The 27,845-nt window shown below is 40.2% G+C and overlaps 1 protein-coding gene across 43 annotated transcripts in view; it reads right to left on the bottom strand.

Moving 5' to 3' along the window:
- The window catches only part of FOXP1 (forkhead box P1), a 505,685-nt gene that overhangs the window by 203,701 nt on the left and 274,139 nt on the right, over positions 1–27,845 (bottom strand). For 29 of the 43 annotated variants that reach the window (XM_065550763.1, XM_065550750.1, XM_065550730.1 and 26 more), the window contains one exon: positions 5,530–5,711. In XM_065550763.1, coding sequence (XP_065406835.1) covers positions 5,530–5,700 — 171 coding nt within the window. In that variant the 5' untranslated portion in view covers positions 5,701–5,711. Of the gene's footprint in view, positions 1–5,529; positions 5,712–17,394; positions 17,519–27,845 lie in introns of all 43 variants that reach the window. The other 14 variants (XR_010589012.1, XM_065550746.1, XM_065550745.1 and 11 more) reach the window with 1 other exon arrangement.

A 27,845-nucleotide genomic window follows, 5' to 3' on the forward strand; every position in this document is an offset into this window, starting at 1 on the left:
ATATCTTCCCAACAAAAGTGACTCAAAATGTGTTTTACCTTAAAGCCTAACAAACAAGTTTAGTCTAACCCAGTTGTGTCAATATGGAACAAAGACTTTTATCAAAGATCTACTTTAGTAGTTTTGTTCTAAAGAGATAAGTCCACTTCATGATCAGTGGGACCATAAAATTTCTGATGCAATTTATAACCTCCTTTCATGTTTTTTAAAAGATGAAACCGTTAGTAAATTTGTTGCTAAATAATGTGACAGCATTCCATCTATTTGTACTCTGATATATACCGAATGACTTCTACTCTGCCGACATGCTCAGGGTCTAACCAATCGCCATATTGGGGGTTGGGAAGGAATTTTCCCCCAGATCAGATTGGCAGAGACTCTGGGTTTTTTTTTGCCTTCCACTGCAGCATGGGGCTCGGGTCACTTTCAGGTTTAAACTAACGTAAATGGTGAATTCTCTATCACTTGAAGTCTTTAAACCATGATTTGAGGATTTCAGTAACTCAGCCAGAGGTTAGGGGTTTATTACAGTAGTGGAAAGGTGAGGTTCTGTGGGCTACCGTGCCGGAGGTCAGACTAGATGATCATGATGGTCCCTTCTGACCTGAAAGTCTATTGAGTACAATAATCTCTTGAAATTCCTAATTTACCAAATTAAAGCAGTCTCTGAATAATCTACATAATAACCACTTTACCACACATTTTCCTCTTTCTTTTGATATGGAAGAGTTTGGTGAAACCATACATCCCTTATGACACTTGTTTTCCTCAGTGTGAGACTTAAATCTCAATACCGCCAAAGGGCCAAATTGTGATACCCTACCATTGTAGCACCTTGCTACATGAACAGTCCTATTGAAGTCACTTAGCCTACTTATGGAGTACAGAGCTACTCATTGTGTGTAAGCTATCAGTATTTGGCCCAAAACATCTTATGTGAATGTTTTGTATATGAATAGGGTTCTATTTGTCTGCCAATTTATCAGATGCATTTGTTCAAAGGTAAGTAAAGATGTAAAAGTAGGAAATATGAATGGAAAATTAAACAACATTTTATCAAATTCTGCTCAATAAAAAACTGCTTACCTTATTTTTGTAGACACAGGTTAAACATACTATTTAGCTAAAAACTCTTCAGAAACTTAAGTGACACTTGAGAATTACAGTCCAGTCCAGTTCAAAGACAAAGTGATGAAAAGAAACTTTCTTACATAAAGTGCAATTCTCTATATAAACTTCCTTCTTGTTTCTCTATGTACCACTTGCATTTATATTGCTATTCTACTTTGACATAAAAGCAGTCACCTTGTAACCCTTTTTATCAAGTAATCTATGCACTACCTAAAAGTACACTACACTGCATCAGGCAAGCTATAGGTTTACATTATACAAACATTCCAATTCTGCCTGCTCAGCACTGGTTGTCAATAAATGCAAGCAATTGCAAAACAGCAATGTGTGTTTTTTTTCCTTAAGAGAACACTGATATGAGTCTGCCAGTTTTGCAAAATAAACTCTTTGCAATCTCTGCAGCTAATCTGTCAACAAATTACTATTAAAGTCATACCTCCTAAAAGTTCAAAAGGATTTTGGATTAGACAAAAGATACGGAGCTTTAGACTCTTGGGGCAGTACTTGGTATCAAACTGGAACCTTCTATGGATGTAGAGAGGTTTGCATTTCTGCCATATGCAACAGAGCACTTCAGGTCTTGCTGTCATATGCTGGAATTCACCTTTATGTGCCGTCCTTTTCATTCCATTCATATTTTTTATCTTTCCATTAATAAACGAACAACACTTTAATGTACAGTAAAAAGTCACAACAAATGACACTGAATGTTATATGGTTCTTCAGAATCAATGGGTCATATTGCCTATTGGAGTAAATCTGAGAAACTCCATTGAAGTAACCGGAGCTGCACCCATGCACACTAAAACAAAAATCTGCAGTTACAAGTCTTTATTCATTACTTTTGGTAGGCAAGAGCTGTTCTATTACAGCTCCCTTGAGGCAGCGTGACTCTCAAAGGCCCCTCAGTCATTAGATGTTCTTGTTGAACTCTTCAGGTTGTGATTTGTGTGAGCAACTTGATATTGCCACAGTTCTCAGTTGCTCTAAGCCTCTCTGGCCTATTACAATGTTCTGTCTCACTTCTATTGTCTGTTTAGGCAACTGGGAGTTCCTCTGGGCTGCTCCAATGCTCTGCTTGAGTTGCCTATTTCAGCTCTCCTTGAGGAGTCTGATGCTCCAGTTTACCTTGATGCTCTACTTGATGTCTCGCAGGCAGAAAACAGTCAACAAAACCAGTGTTTGAGAAAAGACCCAGTTCTGAAAGATGCTGAACATCTTCAACTCACACTGAACACAGGAGAAACTGAGGAAGATCACTGCCTTTCTCAGGAGGCGCAAATATCTTGTGAGAATGTGTTCGTTCTTACCACCCCTTCTGTCCATTCCTGGTGCGGATTCTTCTCATCCCCTACCATACAGCTCTCTAATTTTATCTTTCTTCATATCTCCCCAGCTGCCCTCTCCACAAAGGACCTTATTCTGCCACCTTTACTCTTTTGGACAGTATTTTACTCCACAAGTATTGCCACTGACGTTAATCAGGACTACTCATCTTGAGTAAGTGTTACAGAACTAGGCCCCAAATTTGCTACTCAAAGGATGATTTAACATGCTACAAGAAATATTAGCACTAAGACCTATTTAGTTTCCCTCTACACTCTCTCCTGCAGTGGAATCAAACTAATGACAAAGACAGTATAGTACTTGTACTAGACTCATCCCTGCCCTGATTGCAAGAGTACTCACAATCCACTTTATTCCTCCAAAATGATGAATACCAGCATTACCTGATGTTTTTCTATGCTATTATAAGATTTACAAAAGCAAATGGATTTGTAAATTTGTTCAAACTTCCTGAATCAACCATTATTTTTAAGAGAAAGGTTTGTTTCCATAATTCAAAACCTCACATGTTGTTGGTCCTTGAAAGTCACAAACTTAATAAAAGAATTCAATTTCTAAAATCCAAGTCACTGCTTTATCTAAAAGTACTGCATGGCAGCATCTCTTGCTTGCCCATTGCTCATCATGGGACTGCACAGTTAACCAGCTAACCAAAGAGGAGCCAAGCTCAATCTACTGTCTGCTTATTTTTCAGAAAACACAAATGCCAGGTGGCATAAAGAAACACTTAGACTGAAATGCTCTTAAGAAATAGCTGTTTTATTTAAATAACCATTCATTTGTATTGAAGCAGCGTTATCTAGCACGCATTCTGTCAAGTGACCTGAGAGCATATGTTGTATATGGAGAAACATCTAAACATTATGCTCTGTGTTGTATGTGTATCTGTAAATGCTTGCATTAGCAGTCTGAAAACATTTTTCTTTCCGGCATTTAAAACTATTTTCAAAACACAATGATTGATACATTATTACACTAGTTGTGACAGTCCTTTAGATATTGCACTCTTTTTTAAAGAGGTGTTATAAACGAAGCAAACAGCTCACTTTTTCAAAAGAAAACTCAATAGAAAAGAGACTGATCAAAACAAATTAACAGTAGAATTAAAACACAGAACAGGAAGGCCTTTGCAAACCTGGAGGAGAGCATGTTAATCAAAAGCTATTCTAGTACTGGCAAAAGAGATACAAGCAAGGGGTAAAAAGTAAATACAAATGAGAATCCTACAAAGCCGCACCATAAAGAAATTCTCCCCCAGTCAATTTCTATCTTTAACTCCCAGATCTGATGCCTGGAAGCATGATGGAGGAAGCACGTCCAGCTGTTCTGGGCATCATTTGGGAGTGGGTTGGAGGACCCCACAGAATTCTTTTTGGAATGCATCAGTCCCTCTCCTTAATTGCCCAGATGGGTGGCTGTTGAATGATACAGAACATTACATACAAGATTAAGATGTTTCCTCACTCAACAGCGATCCTTCTGGTTGATTACGGACAGGCGCTGACAAATGCTAAGGGGTGACAGCTTCAATGCAGATTAATATTTGGTGATAAGGAAGAAACATCCCAGTTCTGTATTTTTGGTCTACCAAATGCTATAGTTGGGTGATTTATTTTTTCACGTGTCACTAAACAAAGGGGGCGGGGGTGGGGGTGAAAACAGGACTGAAAAATTCCACAGTGTTCAAATCAAAGCAGTGTAATTAATTCATTTGGATATGAAGCCTTTTTAAGAGCAGACCTTGGTGTTGAATGTACTTCTAACGTATTTTATGGTTCTAATTCTCTTCTACTGTCCTACATTAATCAAAGCTGTAACCCCTGTTGTCTTTGCACTACGAATCAGAATGTGCCCCTGGCGAAGAATGAGGGAAAAGTCAACAGGAATTAAGTTTCAGTGCAACTGTTTACTCAACTATGGCCTGCAGTTATTGAAATTTTATCCGTGGTTTTGTGTGACTACTGCAGTAATGAATTCAGCATGGCTGTGACTTTCTCACTGATGGCATTCTCACTTCAAGTAAAAACCTGTAGAATGAAAATGATTGAAACAACCAAAGTCTATTGCATTTAGTATCATACATTTCTCTGAGCTGCTTAATTGTGGCAGCTTTCTGTCTTACACTGGCAAACTTGGCTACTTGTTACTTTTTAAGCCTTTGGTTTTGCCTTGTTTTCAACTGCAGGTTTTTCTTCACCACCACCACAACCTGCTGAAAAGATCACTGGGCACTTAAGAGAGACTTGCACAGCCACCAAAAGGTTTTAAGAATGTTTACTGCATTACAGCTAGTACGGTTTAGGCATAAACACATTCACACAACTGCTGTAGCACAGCCTTTGTTTCCAAAATGGGTTGATGATACATGCTAAGCAGTTTGTTATAAGTCCTTCTCTAACCAGGGTTTCAAAATTGTATAAAGGGAGCAAAAAAAAAAGACAACATGTTATATGGCTAATCTACTAACAATAACACTGATGAACTCAATCGCGTCTGTCTAAAATGTAATAATTAAAGTACATATTAATCCATAATTTTGCTCCTGATGATTCGGTAGTAAAAACAGGACTGATAGGATGATTTCATTTTATTTAATTTTTTAGTTTCATTGCAGTAGGTACCTCGACAAACCGTTTAGCTAACAGAAAAGACTCTGTTGATAGAGGATGCTAGGTTATATTAAAATTTGTTGCAAAAACAAAAAACTCAGAATTAGTGACTCTTCCAACCAGTGACATATTTTGGAAACTAGTATATAGTGGTTCACCCAGTCACAGACACCAGGCTCCCACATTTAGACAACAGAAACAGACTGATCTTTGGAGCTTTCCAACGAGTGCATGGGAAAGGGCACTCATTGGAAAGAGAAGAAAAGTATAAATTTCCCTTTACATCACGATTGCTGTTATCTAAATATTACAGGATATCTCTCATACATTTGTATGGAGGCCTCCTAAGCATTTATTTGACTGGCAAATATCAAAGGTTTTAAGAGCTAACTACTTTTTTTTTTCCTTTAGGAAGTGAAGTTGTAAATATATTGTACAGTACCTGCTGTTGCTGAAGATGTGCTAAATCTGCAGCCCCGATTTCAACTGAAGGTGTCTCACCGTTGGATCTCACTTCCCGTAGACTGCACTCTAGTAAATGGTTGCCGCTGCTTGCTCCATTCTGAATAGCTGAACCGTTACTTTTTGTCTCAATCCCAGATTCTTGCATCATGACTCAAAAACCTGAAATAATTTAGGGGAGGAGGAAAAAAAAGCAGCTGTTAAAACAGTTGCTGTATATAAGGAGACATGCCCTGTTTTAAATCCTGCCAAAACTATAAACATGTGTCATTTCCCTTCATACAATTTATCTTTCATTAATGGTTCATGTTACCAGTTTATTTCTAAATATAGCATTATTTGCTCAATATTTATCCTTATAGAAAAAATATTTTTCAAATGAACACATACAATCAGTAATTAGAATTTTCTAATTACATCTGGATGTTTTACTTCAAAACTGACAAGTCATTCTATGTAACATGTTATGGACAACATCAAAACCTTGATACATATGGACAGGAGCACTAGAAGTGGAGTGTTGAGTATTCAGATTTCCAATCACACCATCATTCTGTCAAATTTGCAACTTTTATTACTATGAAGTACATGGAGATATTTCAGGTATCTCCAAGGTGCTGAGCAACCTTTGAAATGTGTTTCCATCAATTTTCACGGAAGCAAATTCTTTTCTTCCAGGATTCATTCAGCCACTCACAGGATTCCGGTCCCTTTGAGTAAATCTCCTAGTTAGTGTTATCCATCTGACTTAGTATACACCTTAGTGATACTTCTTTACAACTAGAGTTAGCTGAAGTATTTGCAACAATGTATCTGAACAATATTGGCCTTTACTTGTGAAGCGTTCATAGAAATCATGACCCTTTGTGAACACATTAACTATTTGTAGATATTTGTCAAGTAGCTTACATGAACACAAATTTCAGTCCATAGGCTGTTCACAAACCATTCACTGACTGATCATTTGCAATACATTATCATGGTGTCTGGCTGATCATTTAAGTTAAAGATATAGGTTCTCCTCTTTAAATGGATGACAAACTTTTTTCTTTTTTTAATCTGGAGACTAATGAATAGCAAATAACGCTCTTCAATGATGAATTACTGGACAACTGATTGTTTATGCTAAAATTCTTGAAAGTTCTGGGATTCTTGAAAGTTTCCATGAATAAAGTCGCTGTGGTGAGAATGCTTGGGAACAATGTGACTCCAAAAATAATACTGAAATGAAGTTGCCATATTTATTTATAAAACTATTCTCAATTCTCTTTTTGTGCCATTTGACTGGTTCTATTATAGGTATTTCAACCCGCTAGCCCCAATGCTAAAGGATTAAAATACCATTAGTTTTCTCTGTTTCCATTGACTCATCCTTCCTTCCTCCCTTACGGCTCCTCATTCCTCTTTGCCCAGAACCACTTGCCCATGGTGACACAAACGACTCACCAGGAAATAGGGACACAGAGTAAATGTTTCACAGCAGTGCTCAGCAGTACGGACCATTAGTAGCTAGAGGCAATATGTTGTTGATCATATATGCAACAGAATTAGGAAAACGGGACGCTTTCCCAACAGAATTCCTTTCCCAACCCAGAGACTTTCCCCAAAGGCATCAGTAAGGAAAGCTTGCCTGTCTCCATCTGAATTTCAATAAGCAATCCAGAAAAGCAGATCTTTTGTTTTCAACTGCTTTCCATTGGCAATAAAAGGCCCATATTTAAGGAGGAACCTGTTTAAATTCAATAACTCTTAACCAGTTCAGAAACAGGAAGAAAAATTCCCCCTCCCAGCACATGTGGGAAAACATCAATCAAAGGCGGAGAGAGAAAGCAATGCATTTCTAATGGAAAAGTACTAGGGAAAAATACTTTCCCCAGAAAATCCGTACAGGCATAATTTTGAGCCCTGAGACACCTACTGTACAATATTTGTTGGAGACTAAAAGGTTTTTTCCTTCCAGTGTCAACTCCCTTGGGTTAACTGCTCAGAGCAAGCAGCCCCTTTCACTAACATTTCAAGAGTAGCCCAACTGTCAAGCATTAAGTGACATGTAGCATCCAACTACGGTTATTGTTTAGCTCTGTGGGGTGTGCTACACTCCAGTCAAACAAACATATGCCACTCACTAATTTGGTAAATTTGGATTCATAATGATGATCCATAAAGCTAATAACCAAGATGTCCTATCTGGGAAGCAACTGACTAATAAGGGCTTTGTCATATACATGCTACAACATTAGCATTAGTTTCTGATTCACAATCAAGGCTGGGGAAACCAAACATAAGAAAGACCCCACTCCAGTCACTAAGGATCTATTCACCATACATGCTATGCACCTCTTTCACATTTATGGAAGGTGGTAGAACAGATTCAAATGTTCTGCTTACATTTAAATAAATTTCATCTGGTCTATGGAAACTTGTTTCAATTCACTCTGTGGGATCTTTGAATCATGCAAAGAGACAAAAGGACTACAAGGTTCATTATACTGTTTCTGTCAGTTCCCTTGTAAAACTTCACAGATCTAAATTAACAAAAACCTTTCTGTATGTAACTAGACAATGCATTTTGTTCTTAAAATTGATCCAGTTCTGATGTAGAATACATGTTGTCTTTTGCTCTTTACACACGCTACATGAAGAAACCACACAGGCATGGTAATAGCCGTTTTTGCTAAACATATACAATGTGTCCGACCTTCGCCCTCTCTCTATATTTCTATCTATCTATAGATAGATATAGATGTATCTCTTGCAGCTTTAGCAGGGTTCTGGTGACTTCTGAAACACAGATGACATCAGTGGGCTCGCAATATATTTAAAGGAATATTACTCAATTCCTACACACTACGGTAAAAAAAGGCACATCTCCTTTAACCAGAGGGGAATAAACTAAAACCCCTTAACCTTTCTCTCTTCATCCATACTTAGGGCCAGATTCTCAACTGGAATAAAGGAAGCCTTATGTCAATTTACATCACCTGATGATCTGGTCAAATATGAAGAGTTAGAATTTGATTAGCTGCTTAAACTCATCTCTTTGAAACACACAGTCCCTGGTGGAAAGATGGCAGCACCTTTGGCCTAGGACACAGGTGTCAATTGCTATGAAGTTTTTATGGCAGCCTGAAAAAGCTGGAAGCGTCCTAGGAAGGGTGTTCATTTCGGACAGCGCTGAAGAACTGACAGTATGTGGCTCCAGCTGATATCGCACCAGTTGAAACAAAAGTAAAAAAAGAAATTGTACCTGAACAGTAAAGAAAAGACATCGTGTTCCCAAGCTCCTCAGATAGATAACGAACAAGGTATCTTGGAGCAGACACATCGGGAAACTATTAAGAACACTTGTGATGTCAAAACATACGGCATGTTACTGCCCAAAGGTACCAAAAGCCTTGAGGAGACTGGCATCACTGAGGAGCAGGTCAATAAATGCACAATCACAACTCCCCATGTGCACAAAACATCACTAGGCCTCAGGAAATAATTCATAAGCAAATTAGTCACAAAATTGTTTATTGCACGTCAGGTTAGAAAATCCTCCCGGAACAGAAAGAAATGTTGAAAATGTTGCAATTTTTCTCAATTTGTTTTCTCAAAAAAAGAAGACTTGAGTTTTCTCTGAACTTTTTTAATTGCATATGTTTGTACTCTTATTTTACATTTCAAAATACAGTAGCATGCATGAGTTCTGGCTACGGGGAGGGATAGCTCAGTGGTTTGAGCATTGGCATCTGGGACAAAAGTCTGTCTGGGGATTGGTCCTGCATTGAGCTGGGGGTTGGATTAGATGACCTGAAGTCCCTTCCAACCCTGATATTCTATGATTCTACGCCTACCTCCTACAGTCAGGAGAGAATTAGCAGAAGCCATTGTGGATAAGGATCCTCAACAAAGGAAAAAAGAAGATGATTGGACTAGTTTGGGCCTTACAAATTTAACAGAAAACATAAATCTGCATTCTCAGAACGCTTTAAAAAAAAAAAAAAAACGACCCTGTAACGAATGAAAAAAAAAAAAAGAAAAATTGTGAAAACCTCTGTGCAAATTATTTTTTAAAATTGCTCACTTGTGTCTAGCAGTTCTAAACGTAACCCTGGCTGGACAACAGTACAAAAAACCAAAAACAGACAGACATTGCCAAAACTCCTCCTCCAGATAAGATGTGTACAGGGGCAGAGAAGATAAAACACTTTGCTCCTTAGCTACAGTCAGCATGTGATTTGAGGTAAATAATCACAATACACTGCAATGATTAGGAGTCACAGCAGGGGAGCGCAGCCTATTTGAGCCCCTCCCACACAGTGGATATTATTGGTCTTTTTGAGCATGCCCAAATAAGTCAGCCTGATGTTCCCCGAGGGTGGGTGAGACAATCTTTTAAAGATGGGCATGGAAGAAGCACGACTTCTTGTTCCAGGCTCTTGAGAATGCCGATTGTTGCCAAGCCTATCATTCACATTGGAAGGAAGGAGCCCAAGCAAGATTTGAAGCATGAATTAGGATTATACGATGTGGGAGATGAGATGTTGCTCCTTTATATCCAGTATCACAAAAAGCAATAAATACAACCCTAATTAATCAAACGACAGCAAATAAGTTTGGTCAGGAGAGTGATGCTTTATGAAGATAAGCGATTTCGATCATTTCTCTGCACAAGGATACATTAAACACAGTTCTGTGCGTAAAGTTGCATGGTATGCAAAATATTATTTTGTAAGTGAATACATTTAATGGTGTAGGTAAAAGTCTCACAGAAGTACAAAGCAAAGTAGTGCTGGAACAGAGAACATGCTTTTATAGCATAGAATAGGCTATCTGTTCACAGGTTTTATTTATTCAATTTTTTTCTTTTAATTTTGCACAATATTTCAGAGCGGAGCTTTTGAAAATTCCACTAGGAATCTGCATCTTTTGGTGCCTAAACACCATAAAAAAAAATCTGGCCTTGGGTGCCTAGCTGCCCATTGTGCCTTTGAAATTCTCCCCCTGAATGCTTCCAGCATCAGTCTAGGCCATGTCTCCTGTACCCAACCTATGCATGTAAGAGCTTTTCACAAAACTCATGATTTTATTTTGGTTATTGTTATTTGGAGGTTTTAACAAATATATAACTACTGTAGCAGTGCAAATCTACAACATTCAACGTTTTCCCTCCCCTGGCAACAGCATTAGTGCAACAAATTTTATCATAAAGCCCGTCTTTTTCACACTTGTAAAGATTTTAAGCTAACAAAAAGTTCAGTCTTTATTTCAGGGCAGTTAATTAAGGTTGACCAAGTCAGGCAGAAGTAAATTAACTTGGCTGATCAATTATTTATATGAAGCAGAATAAATGCCCTTAAAGAACTTGGCCCAGTCATGAAAGGATGTGTAAATTAAACTAAACACAGATTTATAAAATATATTTCTACTTCTGTGGAGACAACAGTTAATGGCAAAATCAGTTTTCGGTAAGTGATTAAATGGCAGAGTCTACTCCCAAATTCTCAAACACCAGCAGGCATGCGATCCATTCAGACAGCCATTAAAATCCAACGAGTTTTAACCCTTCGTTGCCAGTAAGGAATACATTTGCTTTGCAATTTTAAGAAGAAATAAAGTTTTAAGAAATAAAGCTCCAAACTCTTTTGGAAGCCTCTCCTGAATCATTCTGGAATAGGATAAACATTTTGAAATCCTACATGAAAAAGCAGACACACGAACCAGCATGGGGCGGGGTTGTCCCTTGAAAAGAGAAATGCTCAAGAAAAGTTCTACATGAACAGCACTAGAAGGAGAAATCAAGGTACAACACAGCAGGGCAGTGGCAGCACAAGCCTCCACACATTGTGTCACATGCCCGCCTTGTTTAGAAACCGCCCCTACGATTGAGAAACACATTTCCTAGTGTGCCACCTATGAGATATCGGAGGGTAATTTTTGATCACTACTGACCCGGGGATGGATGGGAACTAATGAGCTGGAGGTGAAAGACTTCCATTCCCATCACTACTCTCCAAAATCCATCCACTTCTCTATGAACATATTTCTAAATCAGGGTGCGGATACCTAGCAAATTTAAACTGTCACAGAATTTCCAACAGCTGATGAGCTGTCCCTAGACAGACAGCAAATGTGAAAAATCGGGATGGGGGTGGGAGGCAATAGGAGCCTATCTAAGAAAGGCCCAAAAATCAGGACTGTCCCTAGAAAATCAGGATATCTGGACACCCTAGCTGTCCCTAGATCTTTAAGCTGGCTAATGGCACAGAAGCAATACATCATCCTGCCACCCGTCAGCTGAGTAAAAGAATATGGATTCATTCGTGGAGATTGAGAATCCTGTGAAGAGTAAGTGTTTGATCTGGTGGTGGAAGCACTGCAGACATGCAGCTGTTCATTCACTAAAATACACCCCGTTACTAATTAAGTGTGGAGCAAACAGCTTCTGAGCAGGCTGCTTGATGGCTGCCAGCCATCTGAAATTTTGCTGGAGAGGAGAGTCCAAAATATTGAACACCGGGCCAGTGACTGCCTTTAGGAATGCCGTTGTGATTAAGAAAGCTGATGGAAAGTGCTGCCCCAATACACTGTATGATTTAACCAAAGCAGATCATCATCAAACTACCCAGACGGCTGTTCAGTTTTCAAAAACATAAGTGTATGTTATTCTTGATGGCTACCTGCTGGGCTTTTAAAGTCTTTAGCAGCCACCCTGCATTGCATTTTTTTAAAAGTGGCATTCGAAGTAGAGATTAAAGATGGGAAAACTGGTGCAGCAAAATAAGAACCAACCCAAACCTTCAGCAGAAATTAAGCAAGCCAGAGAGAAACTGAAACCTTCATGAGGCTCAAAAGGGCCTTGTCATTAAAAATAAAGAAAACTGACAACCTTGCACTTGCTAGTTTCAGGTGGACCTGGAAGAATCACCTAAATATTGCCAAACTGATTTAGTAGTATTTCTGCCTCAACTGGAGCCAAGAAATGCTAGAAATCCTATGATGAAGTTTCAATTTCCATATCCCAGGAGTCTGATTACATTTGGGTATGTTTTGGATAAACCTACCCCTTTGGAGGGTTGTTCACTGTTGCATATACGATACTATTGGCTGCTGAGTTTTGCAGGAAGAGGAAAAGAAGGGATTCGATTAAAAAAAGGATTACAAATGATCTTCGAGAATCAATAGAGCTGGTGAGAAATGCTATGAGGTTCCACCTTCCTAGAAAGGTGATGCTGAGTCATGTCTCTGAATAGTGGTTTCTTGCTATGATGTATAACCCAACACTGAAGTAGAAGAAGAGCAAGCACACACTGGAAGTGTGAAAAGAGGAAACAAAGAAAGAGAGAGAGAGAGAGAGAGATGCAGGGGAAATCCTTTGATATTTCCTAAGCTAAAGGGGGAATTCACTGAATTAAAATGAATCCTTGAAATTTCAAAGGTTGAAAACCTTCAAATAAAGATGGACGAGAATGCTATATTCCAGGATTAAAACAAGAATGTACTGAGCTTGGTATAGGATCTTACACAACAGAGTAAAAATGTGTACTCGCTGGTATGCAAGCACCATCTTCCTATACCGAATTTTCATAATTATAACAGAAAGGCGTAAATTTTCTAATGCATGGCAGTTCAAAAAGTAATCAAGAGAATGTGCCTGAGGGCTATTTTAATGTATGCAAAGCTAGTGACCCACTGTAAATGGGAGGTAGGCTTCAATGAATGCAAAGTAATGCACACATACTAAAGACCTGGTCTGATGAGGGACGGCTAAAATTAACACCCAATTAATTTCCGAATTGACAAACAAATGAAACCCATAAATCTACTTTCTCATTAATTTTCTTGTGGTATAATTTAAAGCAGTAATATGAGGGCAAAAACTGAGCATTATCCATCATAAATATCAAAAAAGATAGCACTGTAACACCATAAATTATGCATATTACCTGTTGTTAAAAATGATTAATGTATTATCAACTTTATCGTGCACTGTATATGTCTAGACAGATCTAAAATCTGAAAATTTCATTTAGTACTTGGGAATAAAGGGTCCAGAAGGAATGGAATTATCCACAGCACATTCTGAGGCTGGCCTGCTGACACAAAGACTGCTTCTCATGCTGTCATCTGGGAGTTCCAGGCTCTGAACTAGACTCATCCCAAACCTTGGGTCGGTGGAGGTTGAGCGTATCGTAGAGGTGATACTCTGAGTCTCCCTGGGGACGGGAGACAAATCACGCTGCTCTGAGAGCATCCCTGCTAGCTGATCCACAGAATGGCACTGGCATCTGTTTCACAAGGGGGCCGCTCACCTCCTCTACCCTCTTGGCTGAAGGGAAAGCACTGCTCCATGATGTAGAGAGATTGGGAGGAGAGAGAACAAATGAAGGGGAGGGAAAGTGAAGGGATAATTGCATTCCGCCTGGAAGGTAACACTTGGTGCTTTCTAGAAGTGCCGGAGCGCATCACCTTGGCCAACTGAATAAGGACACAGCTGTGATCCCTGTTGCCGCAGTCCCTCCCCAGGGATCAACCCTGTCACTCTTGTAAGAAGCTGAACTTTAACTAGCTTGATCTTACACTAGGTTCCCCAATCCATTTTCACCCTCAAGTCTCTTAAGTAGCTGCTTTACCAGCTCCTGCTTATCCACCCATGTCTTTTTATTTTCTTACTTATATACATTAACACAACACCTTTCTCGCTCTTTTTTGGCTAAATGACTACAACGGCTTACCATTTCCGAACAGCCTTTATGGCCACTGAGGAATGAGGTAATTTAGAACCAGTAAAGTCAAGGGGAGACAATGGCTAATCTTCTACATATACCGCAACTTCAGGAAAGTAGTGGTTAGAAGAGAGAAGTGGTAGTCAGGACTCCAGGGTTCTACTCCCAGTTGTGCCAACTCTGACTCACTGTGTGTCCTTAAGCAAGCCATTTAACTTCTCTCTGTAAATGGTGATTTAAGTTACACAGGGGTACGCCAGTTCTGCCAAGGGGGACATAGAAGAGAGTGTAGCAGAAAAAGCAACTACAGGACCTAGTGAGAAAGCAGGAAGAGGGCAACATTGTCTTACAGCTGCAGGGAAAGTAACTAACAAATGGGCATTAGCTCTGTAGCATTCACTAGTCCTCTGGAAGAACTAGTGCCCAAAGGTGTGCTGAACCACATCGGACAGATAGCTGAGAACATGAACCTCTGAGTGCTAAACAAAATCTCGGCAAAGACTTCAATTTTGAGGGTGGGGGCCGGGGAAGGACGGATAGCTCAGTGCTTTGAGCATTGGCCTGCTAAACCCAGGGTTGAGGGGGCCATTTAGGGATCTGGGGCAAAAATCTGTCAGGGACGGTACTTGGTCCTGCTGTGAAAGCCGGGGACTGGACTAAATGACCTTTCAAGGTCCCTTCCAGTTCTATGAGATAGGTATATCTCCATATTATATTATTATAGTTGCATGCACCCCACAAGTTCCACAGGTGCAAAGAGTAACAGCTTTGCAGGAGACTTGACCCGGACACTCTCTCTGCTGCAAACTGTACCAACTCCATCAACATGAAGGTTACTGGCCCATAACCCACTAAACCAGAGAGGTACAACTGCCTTGACAGCATAAGCCATAGACCACTCAAATATAGTCCACAAAAGAATCTGTCTGCATCCACCACTTCACTAGGAATTGGATAACCCATGGCTACCTCACCTTATCAATATCAGTTACAGAGAAATCAGCTTTTTCCCGGGGTAGGTATCTGCATCCTCACCGTTCCTTGCGTACCCATCCAGGAGCCTGCCCAGTCTAATCTCATATAATAAATACATATAATAGTATGTATTATATAATAATATACATACATATAATTAATAAATACAGCAACCATGCTCTTCCTGGTTTGGCAATTATTAATCTACATATTCAAAATGAAAGTCATGCCTTGATTATCTCGAACTATAAAGCAGAACCATGTCACACCAACTGGCAAATACTATGCCACCCATTTCACAACATGCATCCCAGTTTACTCCATCATGCCATATACTTGCTCTCACTGAGTGATCAAGTAAACTTACTGTTACCTGGTCTTCTATTCCCTACCTCCTTCTCTACTGTTTTGTTACCATTCGCTAAAGCATGTTTGTGAGCTCCATGGAGCAGAGCTCATTTCCTTCCATTTTGGGAGACTTTTTTCAAACCTTCAGGCCTGACAGAAATCATCATAATACTACTAGATGGAAAGGGGCTTTTCGTTTCTTTTTAAATGAATGGCACACTGCATAGCAATGGACTAGCGGCTGAGAACACTACTGTATTTCCAGCCAGGGTGCAATGAACTCTATTACCAGGACTTTGATCTGGGCATTACATGCTTTACAGAAATTCCCCTCCTTAAGGAAGCATACTCACAGTTTTAGTGCTGCCATGCTGAGAATAGTAGGGAACGATTCTAAATAGACCTATTTCCATCCCTACCTCCTGTTTCACATTCACGCATGGACATATAACACAAGCTACCTACCTGTTCTCCCCACCCCGATACACGCCAATAGACCAGTTGTATTCACACAATTGTGTGCTAAGGATGAACAGAGAGTGTAAGCTGCTCCAGTGAGTGCCAACTCAAGGGTTGAGATTAGTTCATATGCATTCAACTCCATCCTGGCAGCATCGGCTCCGATATGGACACACAGATCAATGGAATATTAAAGAGCATTAAATACAAGGCCTGCTTTGTGTTTAGCAAATGCATAGCAGGGCAGATTTACCTTGCCACCGAGGTGTGATGGGGCGATTCCAAACCTTGGAGAGACCAAGGGTTCACTGGGGTTTAATTATAAATCCCCTCTCTCATTAAGGCATTTTTAGCTTCCCTATCACTCTGCAGTACTTAAATTCACTTCAACAGTCAGATGCTGCTTTGTAACACCACTGCACAATATAGTTTCTCATTTCAACATTTTCACTTAGTTTAATATAGAGAGGGTTTGATTTATCATAGTAGTGCTGGTCAATTAATGACTGGCTTGTTAGGTTACACATTTCAAGTACCTTACACTTCACCTCAAAGCCATAATCGCTCTACCGGCCAAAACGAACAATATGTTTGGATCATTAGTGCGAGTTAGTGAATACCATCTATCAGAATTTTGTACAAGTTTTGTTGCTTGCTTTTCCGGGGGACAATTATTTAATTTTAGCCTTCACAAGCGCCCTATAAATATATATTAAATACATGTATTTTTTAATAGCTAGCCTCAAATACAAAGTAATAGACCCTTCTTCATATAAAAGAGCTATCATTTTTTTCTCAAGGTCACTTTGTACGCACAGTCCTAACAACTTACAGCTAATGCTCACAGGTCCTGTCTGGCATTAAAAACCAAAGCCATATTCAGAAACAATAACAAACAAGAATTCTGAAAAACAAAGATGGCGTGAGCTTGTTTTTCTTGCTTGTTTGCAAAACAATGCAAAAAGCACAAACTACCTGCAAAAGCACAAATTATCTAATGAGGACTCTCAGAAAGTAAAGTGCTATTAAATAGCCAGCCTCCAGAATTAGCAGATGTAAATGCTGTTTCAGTTCTAAGCAGGAAGAGCAAAAGCAGTTCTATAATGTCATGCGCAAAAGAAGAAAGACAGGGCACAGTTTTTAATTTAGTATTTTCTCTTCATTCAGTTTGCCCTGCTTTCAAATCGGAGGATTTCTTCAGATGGCTTTAGAAATAAAAGTTAAACGTTTTTCCTTTTCAAACTTGATAGAGGGCAGATGCATCAATTAGAAACATATCTGATTAAAAAGGTAAGAAAAGAATATAACCCACTGTGGTACATCATTCAAACGCCGTACATTTTGGTGATTACCTTGTTCATAGCCCTATCCCTTTGTCCTAGACCTTCTAAGTCCTTGTTTGTTCCACACAGAATTTTCTAGCCATCAGATGCTCTATTACTGTGCTAGTCGTCTTGCAGGAGTGCTCTCTCCCTTCTGAAAAAAGCAAACAACTGGATAGATATCATTACACTAAGGAAATCTCTTAGAAAAACCAAACAACTTGCTAATCTTTCTAGCCCCTTCATCCAAGTTAAAGATAAGAAAAGCAAACCTAAGTCAGTTTCAACCACATTCCAGGGACAAGTTCCCCTTTTCTCCTTTATCAAAATCCCAGCATTTAAAGTTTTTTTTCCAGACCTTGCAGGATAAACTGCTGCTCACACCCGCAAACAAAGCAATATTTGTTTAATAACTGATTGCTGCCATGGGTACAGTAAACAAGGGGCCCGGCATTTGTGTTTATGAACAAACACATCATCTTGCAAGAGCAATTTAACATTAACCAGGTGGAATAATCAACAGATTTCATAGGTGACACTCAGGGCAGGACTAATGTAAACAGAGCAGGGAGGAGAAAGGGGCCACTCTCAGGGAATCAAGGTTGAGGCAAATGCATTACAGAGTAAACAGCTGGGAAGAACTCAAGACAAACAAATAGTCATTCTTCTGACATTTAGAGAAGCAGAAAGGTTGTATGTTACATAGATCAGCTGCTGACCACCATGAAATCAAACCAGTTGGGGACCAGGCCTCCTTGTTTACACAGTGCCATGTTTGCTTATAAACAACAATTTGCTGTTACCAACTTTTGCATTACTCATCATATAAACCATCAGATCAAGTGAAATCTTGTTAACTCTTTGCTGGATTTGGGATTAAAAAAAAAAATACAACAGAAAAACACCTTTAGACTCTTTAGCTAAAGGAACCGGCCAGAGGAGGAAATGCACTTTCACATGTCTGTCAAAAAATTAAGGTGCAAAAGAGGCAATATAAGTTCAGGTGTAATCCTGAAGCAGTTTAAAGAAGGGCCTTCATTGGCATAGTCGGCTTCAGGTTTATTTTATCTTAAATAAAATAAAATAATAATAATCAGGGAATGAGATTAGCTAATTTGCTAATTTTTGGAATAGAAACGGAAGAGAGTAATCTTTAATCCTGCAGACAAAGATAAAAATCTACGTCTTGTCAATATGCTGGACAACCGAGGTCACAAGATGTATTTAAATCAACAACCTGCAAATACTAAAGGTAGGGGTTCAAAATGAAAAAAATATTTCCTTTAAAAAAAATGCAAGAAAAGCAGGAACAACAATTCAGGTTTCTTACTGTACAACATAATCCCTGCTAAGCAAAAGGGGTGTGTGTGTTTACATATATGTATACAATGGCTCACTATACTCTATCTATTGACACACATGATACTGATACAGCACAGTATGTTTCATGCCTCCTCCTCCCTCTTCCTTCTTCTATCCTCAACTTCCTTGCTCTGGCCTCCCATTACCATTCTCACATCACTGAGGATTCCCCACCTACATTTTTTTTTAACCCAAACAGGGCTTTTGGCCCATTTTCTCCTAACTCTTGCTCATCGGGATAGAAACTTCAAGCCCTCAACTACCTCTCTGCACCGCCAATAGGCGTTCCACTGAGCCCCAGCAAGCCCCACCTGTTGCAGGGGAAGGAACCTCCGAGATCTGACATTCTCTGACACTTGGTACATTATTCAAATCTTGTGGTCCCAGGGCTTCCCTGAATCAGGGAAATGTATTTTCCATTCCCATCTCTCATCCCCAGGCCTCACAAGAAGTTGGACATGGCAGTCATCCCTGCAGAGAGTTCCACAACTGCTGTGACCTGGGCCTGGATTTCAAGAAAGGCATGAAGATCGGAAAAGATGATCTAGTGCTTAGGGCGTTCGTCTGGGATTCAGGAGACCCAGGCTCAATTCTTTATTTTGCCACTGACATTCTGCATGACCTTCGGCAAGTCACTTGGTCTCTCTGTGCCGCACTCCCACATCCGTTATAGACCCAGATGGATAAAAGGTGTGAACCAGATGGGAGAACAGGAGTCAACATTCCAGGAAAATGCAAGTGCTGGTCCATCTCTTTCTCCTCAAAAGAATAATTTGTTGAAGTCCGGGTCAACAGAGACAGAACTAATGATTGCACCCTCAATACCATCCCTTCTCCCCTGCCTGTGAGTGATCACAGTCCAGCCTCACAGAACAAATATGGAGGGGGGAAGCGGTTAACAAGATATTCAGATACTTCATATTTGCTTCCAAAATTTGGAAGCCACAATCTGAAATAATCACAAACATCAGATACCATGTACAAGTCCTCGTGTTTCCGCACTCGCACATCCTAGTCACCTCAACTGAGCTGCCTATCGATGCTCCTTTTCCAGCACGTAAAAATCACAGTTTATTCAGTACAAAATAACTACTGTATGATAAAAACTACAAGCATATCATTCAAATGCTTTATTGGTCAAATAGATGGATGCTTTTATTAGCCCAACCTTTTTTGTAATGGAGTGCCACTGATGACCCAGTGTTAGCCTCATTCCCTGCTATTAATCACACCTCTAGGAGCTCATTTTGTTTTAAAATCTTAAGAAATTGCTATAATTTAAAGACACGGTGTCTACATAATGGGAAATGCTTCACAGATTGTATCATTTCATATAACACCGTATTTTTATGGAAATGCTGACCACGATACCAAGGTATTATAAAACTTGAGTACAAATACAAAGAAAACCTAAATGTAAACTTTCTTTTGTATTTGTGGTTTGCCATATCTATAATATTTTAATCACAACCTTTTGGGAGTTGCAAAATTCACATGTATATGGCTTACATAGATTTACAGTATAACAACATTTCCTGAACAAATGTAAATAAAATAAAATAAATTAGGATCCCCAATATGAAGACTTAGTCAAGATGTGTTTAAACAAAATTCAACACAATGGTTTCACTCTTTCAGGTACTGTGTAATCTCCAGGCCTTGTCTTTTCAGAAAATAAGAATTGAAGATGTCTCTTTATTGTAAGCAACTTCTACAATGAACTAGAAGCATCTTGCAAATTCACCTACTACAGTGAGATTTAAATTAATATAAACGATGGTCTGAACCCATAATTCTTTGCATTATTTAAACATACTTTGCAAAATGTTTTGACAATGTTGACTGTTACAGGAGGGAAAACACATTTAAGACCCAAATGTAAAAGCAACAGCAAAAACCTTCCATTTTGCAAATGTAAAGTAAAAAGCATCTTTAAACATCTTCTTACGAAAGAAAAAGTGGTGCAATTATGTTGTAACACAAAAGAGTGTTCTTTTCTCAGTTCTCTAACAAGATATTAGTACCTACTGGCCTTATGAATAATGTGTATAAATCACATCATATTCAGAGTGTCTGAATTAATTATAATAGGAGCTGGAGAGAAATGTTAACTTTCCAGGTTGTTGCTAAGGATTAGCTCTTGTTTACAATTCTATATTTATAGAACAAGAAAAATTTGTCAACTGAAGGACAAAGAGGAATGCAACTGCACAAATGTAGCCACGATATCAAACAAATCAGATATTGCACCCATTTATTGGAAAGCAAACCACCATTTATAACGTAAAGATGCAAATGAGTCTGACAATATAAATGTGGTTTTTATTTTCATGCATTCAACGTCACTAGATGTTATAAGAAATTATGTTAACATTTCTCATACTCTTAACCCAAGTCTGAGATTTTGAAAACAACACATCATAGAATCATAGAATATCAGAGTTGGAAGGGACCTCAAGAGGTCATCTAGTCCAACCCCCTGCTCAAAGCAGGACCAATTCCCAGCTAAATCATCCCAGCCAGGGCTTTGTCAAGCCGGGCCTTAAAAACCTCCAAGGAAGGAGACTCCACCACCTCCCTAGGTAACGCATTCCAGTGTTTCACCACCCTCCTAGTGAAATAGATTATCAAGGGACCTCAGGAGGTCATCTAGTCCAACCCCCTGCTCAAAGCAGACAGATTTTTGCCCCAATCCCTAAATGGCCCCCTCAAGGGCTGAACTCACAACCCTGGGTTTAGCAGGCCAATGCTCAAACCACTGAGCTATCCCTCCCCCCTACTGAGTTATACCCAGGTAGCATTTGTGTGGGGCGCTGGATAGCATAGGACAGGGGTAGTCAATTTTTTTTTTTGTCAAGGTCCAAACTCCAGAGAAGAAAATAAAAACAAAACAAAAAAAAATGGTCATAATAATAAATAAATAAAGAGATTTGGGGATCCATTCATAAGTGTCTGGCAGTCCGATTTGGCCCACAGACCATCTATTGACTATCCCGGGCTTAGAAGGTTGATAATGGGTCATGGAATCTTTCACCTACATATCCAGCCAGTTAGGTAGTGACCTGAAGTTATTGGATGATGCTGTTTAGCACCCTATGCAAAAGGAGTTTGGCAGTTTCAGACCAGTTTCATATCATAGGTACCTCCATCATAAATAGAATTGACAGCTTTGTGGTGCATCATGGCAGCAATGCAAGGACTACAGGCCTAATCCAACTCCCACTGAAGTTAACAGAAAGGCTCCTGAATGAACATGAGAGAGTAGTCTGGTCTCTACCCCTACAGGTGCTTGTTCAGGGCAGAGTTGAGACACATTGGCAGAACTGGGTGGGGAACCCTGCAAAGCTATTACTCTTGTTCTATGGATGAACAAAGCACTCTGGCCTCCACCACTTCCATGTCTTTTCTTTTTGCCAACAGGTTGCCCACTAAAGTTAAGGTTGCAAAACCATTTCCATTTGTACTCCCTATTTTTAAACACTCGCAGCATTGAGACATGCACTCGCTCTCACGCTTGCTCCAATGTTTGGTTGTACTGTATATGGAAAGCTCAACAAAAATCTCTTTAGTGGTTTCTGGTTTATGGAGAAGTGGGTGGAATAATGCATTTTCCTATTAAACAAAACTCTAACCACCAACTCCTTAACTGGGTGATTTGCAGAAATGCTGAGCACCCACAATTGCGAGTGTCTGAAGAATCAGGCCCATAACTCATAATGAGAAGTGTGCATTACATTGGTTCTAATGGAAACATATTCAGACTTCCAGTGTTGACATAACCAGTGGGTGTAGGTGTCAGGGTGCGGCAGGGACAATACACATGTATTAGATGTTTTACAGGGGCGTGTACAATGTATGTGAACACACACACACAGCAATAGGCTCTAATAAAACTGCCTTAACATCAGAGACGGAATAAAGTTCTGCAAAACACCCATCAATTATTTTCAGGATTTTTTCAGCTGTAGCTTCTTTCTGAAAATTACTATGTTTCACGATACGCTACACATTCTTAAATTTTGATGTATTTTCTTTACCACTCATTCAAAAAAAACGTGTAGGCCCAATCTGTACTATTTCTGTGATTAGGGACAGAACTGCAGTAATTGCATGTGCAATGAGTCAGATGAAAATGTAGCCACCGAAAGGAAGGTCCTCTGAAAACCAGGCCCTTATTTCTTTCCCATTAGTATGTGAAGACCTAGAGCGAACACCCTTACTGCTGGAGTAGCAATAGCAGCAGCAGCAAGCGTAACCAAACTGCGCTGAGGTAGCTTTCCTATACTGTTTAAGGAAACTAAATGACCTCTGCACAATCCAGGGTGTCCAACCTGTAGCCTAATAGCCAACTTGCAGCTTCCAGGCTCTACTCTGTGGCCTTCCAGGGGCAACTGTGTCCAAAAGGACGTTTCTGAATTTTCTATGGGGAGGATGTAAGTGGCATTGTCTTTCTGATTACAGATTTCTAAATCTCCTGCATCCCCAAGTGCCACTCTGATGTGAGCCAGAGGAATGCTCTGAGCCGTTGCTGTCCTTTTCCTGCTGTAGCTGCTCCCCCACTGCCTGGCTCCTGTATTGCAGGGGTGAGAGAAGACAGTTCTTGCTCCACTGCCTGCTTTCCTGCTGGGCTGCGGGAATGTCAGGCAGTCAGGTAGGAGCTGTATTGCTTGGCACTACACTATGATCAGGGACAGCAAAAAGGATAGCTCACTTCCGTGCACAGTCACCCATGGCAGTCTAGAAGAGGGAAAGAAGAGGAGCAACTCAGAACTAACAACTTGATTCTCGGCCTCAGCCAAGGGTACAGCAACCTGGGGGCTGCTCTAATTTGCATCAGCTAACAACAGCCCTTTAGGGACCATATGGGCTTAAACCTTTTGGGCTTAAACTGCAGCAAGGGAGGTCTAGGTTGGACATTAGGAAAAAGTTCCTAACTGTCAGGGTGGTTAAACACTGGAATAAATTGCCTAGGCAGGTTGTGGAATCTCCATCTCTGGAGATATTTAAGAGTAGGTTAGATAAATGTCCATCAGGGATGGTCTAGACAGTATTTGGCCCTGCCATGCGGGCAGGGGACTGGACTCGCTGACCTCTTGAGGTCCCTTCCAGTCCTAGAATCTATGAATCTATGAATATGCCAGCTGCAAATGGTCAGACCATAATGTGTTTCAGCCACTCCCTCTTTCTACCCTTGATATACTCCCTGCCTCAGGAACTGGGGAGGGGCTCCCCTAGGAACTTCTGCACCTGAACACTTACAGTACTTTCCAATCACTTTGCAGAATTGTGCCCCTTTGACCTCTTTGAAAGAGCATGTTCGGCCCTCGGACTGGAGGATCTGGACACCACGGTGCTAGGTGGAAGCTAGTCTATGCTTATGAAAATTAGCTCTTTGCTGCCAAACACTGAGCAGCGTGCACAGACAGTATTATAGCCTGTGTTGTTCCTTATATGGCCAGAACTGTGGGGCTCCTGTGTTCATGTCTGAAATCTGTAGTTAAATATATTATTAGACCATCTCCATCCACATGCAGGTGCACGGTCACACAGGTGTGCTGAATACAGCACAGCTGATGCAGAGGCTTCCTGCTTAAGAGATTTGTGAGAGAAAACAATATACCAAATTTAAGGACCAAAAAGAAGAACAGAATATTCAGCGTCAGGCTGTGCAATGGGAGGATAATGTGCACACTGGATCTGGCTGTGCAAAGCTGACATCAGAGACCATATGATCTCTTATTTTGGGATTAAAATTGTTTGTACGAGTCAAAGCAGAACAATAGGAATAACAAGGCATACAACTTGTAGTGCTCTACACTGCAGCCACGTATTCAGCCGTCTCAGCCACATTCTTTGAGTAAACACAGCTTTAAAAGAAAATAGCCAGAGTGAAGAACTTTTGGAAAGCTGCTACATCTGATCATGCATGCAAGAGTTCTCCTATCACTTCCTTCCAGCGTTTGGAAAAATAAATACAAAACACCCAACACACCACTAAGCAAGCATAATACCTACAAAAGTGCTATTCGTTTGAACAGGTTACCATGCTACCGAAGCCTTAGAGGGAGGTCTATGAGCTATAATGAGTGCATCTTGTTTTCTAAGATACACAGCAGAGCTCAATTTAATGAACAACTGTAAAGGAAACAACTGATAAAGGAATTAATGCTCTCGGTGCCAAATCTTAACATCATCTAGGATAACAAACCCATGTCAATGTATAACTGCTAAAAAAAAAAAAAAAAAGTTTTAGACATTCAGTCCTAAACTACATTATGTAAAATTGTCATCAAAAGTCTAAAATTCCTTTTTGTAAAACTGCTAGATAAAGATCTATGTTTCTAAGTATCAGGGAATAGCCGTATTAGTCTGTATCCACAAAAACAACAAGGATGCATCTGAAGAAGTATGGTTTTTTACCCACGAAAGCTTATGCCCAAATACATCTGTTAGTCACTGGACTCCTTGTTTTTATGTTTCTAAGGTACCCCTACTCCCGTAGTATCTGAGTGCATAATGCTCTTTAATGTATTTTTACTCCCAACACCCTGTGAGATAGGGAAGTACTGTCATTCCCATTATAGAGATGAAGAACTGAAGCCCAGAGCAACTGGACCATGATCACAGAAGTCTGTAGCAGACCTGGAAAGTGAAGACCAGGTTTCATGTGTCCAAAACTAGTTTTTTAAACACTGGACCATCTGTCCTCTGCAGAGAGGCAAAGAAATATTATAGAGATTAAAATCCTGTGTGAATGGGGCTAGTTTCATTAGGCAGATGAGTTAGCCCAACACTAAACTTGCAAGCAAAGCAAGCGTGGGAAGCAAGCAAAACCTGGGAGTTGGCCTGCATCTAGTTACAGGGGAAGGAGGAGCAGCAGCAGAGGGCAACCTCATCTCTCTTCCTATGTGGATAAACGATGGATCTACACTGTGTGCACACCCACTGGATTCCCCTGGCATCCTCCAAGTTCACCATCTACTCCACTGATCTACAGAGGCTAAAGAAAGCTCTTTCATGGTGATCAAGGAGATCTAGAATCCTCGTGAACAGGCTGTTCAGTTCTGGATGCCAACCTCCTCGACCTCCAACGCTGAAAACATGCCGCTTTTGGCCCTCATGTGCCGGCATCCACAGTGCCTTCGGATCAGTGACACAGAAAGGAGAAAAAAAAATCACCTAGATGCCATAGTGACTGATTAAAACATACACACACACACGCCCATAGACACACACACTCATATATGCCATTTTGCACAGTGTGCTGCTCCACCCCTGCTGGGATCACATCCTAGATATAGTAGGGTGGCCACTGATGCCTCTCCCCCTCGGTGGCATGAACTTCTGAAATAGCATGGGCCTGCCTCTGCCTGCGTGATCCCAGCAGGGGTGGAGCAGCAAACTCCAAAACGGCATTCTCCATGGTGATACTGGACAAAAATCAGGTCCAGTTTTTTGTTAGTACAGGATAGTGATAACCTTACAAAAACAGGTCAGTCCATCTTAAAAGCAGACGAATGGCCTGAATACTTTTTTATACTTACAAGTTCTATGTACACATTACTTTCCATTCTCTAATCCTTGCTGCATCCTTCTAAGTTAAGTACTATTATTCCCATTTTATGGAGGTGTTAGCCGAGGCATAAGATGTTATGGGTCTGACTTAAAGCCCACTGAAGTCACTGGAAAGTCTCCAAAGTATTACAGATGGCTTCTAGTCCAGGCCATTGCTAATGGAGTGTTATTCCCTATAATGCATTTCCATTTAATTTTAAAAGCCTCAAAGAGCACGCTCCCAAGAGCATGCCTTTTGCCATGCTCTTGGGAGAAAGACCAGGGTTATGAATGTCCATGTTTCTTTTTAATTGTACAAGAACATCTCTCTCTCCTAGCAAGGCACTAAAGCCCCCCACAAAGTATGGCAGAAATTTTGCTCCTTGAAATCAGTATTTTGCTCACTTGTTCCCTGCCACTTCTCTCCACCTCTGTTTGAACTGCCCACATTCTAGAATTGTGTCTTCCGCCTTCGTGCACATGCAGGTCCTGTCTCCACAAGTGACAGCGACGGGAGTCCAGACTACAACTTGGCCAGAATTGGGGAACTTTGTTTTCTTTAAAAAAAAAAAAATGTGCATTTAAGTTTTTGTGGCCAATCCCTTCTACGAACTTTACACCAGGAAATTTTGATCCTGGCCAAACTTCAGGTGATTTTAACCTAATTTGCAGGAACCATTTGCAAAGCCCATGTTGTGTGAATTTCGGCACATGCAACAACCTGCAAGCCATTTCAGATAGAATACGCAGTGGTGGTGGTCTCACAAGCATAAATAGGCTTAAGGGATTAAACACTGGCCTGTGAGAGAAAGTCCAAAATTCTATTTCCCACCCCTGCAAGTGACTAGCCTTAATAATAATATGCACTCAAATAGCACTTTACAAAATCTATTATTTATGAAGTAGGTTATTATTTCTTCCATTGGGCAGACTCGGAAACTGACAGTTGTGGAAGTTGATGTGCCCAAGAAAACACAGCATCTAGCAATGCAGCCGGGGATCCAAAGCAGACTGTACATAGAGATGACCAAACCCTTTTTATTTTTGAAGGCAAGAATATCGGCATTTTTTGGCAGCTGTGAATGCTGGAATACTCTGGAGAAAAGTAGTTTAAATTACTTAAGAGCCTAATCTCCCACTCTGTTGCATCCAGCTACAAGTCAGTTGCTTCAATAAACTATCTGGCCTGATCCACAAGTCAAAGTCTGTCTTCTAAAAAGTGCAAGAAGCCTTCTGCTGTGGGCTGATGGTGTCAACATTAAAAATAAATGTTAAAACTCTGCAATTTTTGCTTTCCTCCTCCTGCCAGTCTCATGCTCAGAGACCAAACACACTACTTGAGATCATCTCACCAGCACCTCAGGCTGATGGAACCCCTTCCAGAACTTGTTTTAAATGCAGGAGTTAGCTGCTGCCAGCCAATGAGAGAGAACTTGAATATTGACATTAGGGTGCAGCTGAGAGCTGCAGTTCGGGAACGTCAGTTTACTGTAATGCATAGAAGGTCCTGGAGGCAGAAGAGTTCTAATTTTTGTAGAAGTAGTAGCTGTTGGGAAAGGTGTAAA

Source organism: Chrysemys picta, chromosome 7 (assembly GCF_011386835.1).
Source record: "Chrysemys picta bellii isolate R12L10 chromosome 7, ASM1138683v2, whole genome shotgun sequence".
Taxonomy (NCBI): Eukaryota; Metazoa; Chordata; order Testudines; family Emydidae; genus Chrysemys; species Chrysemys picta.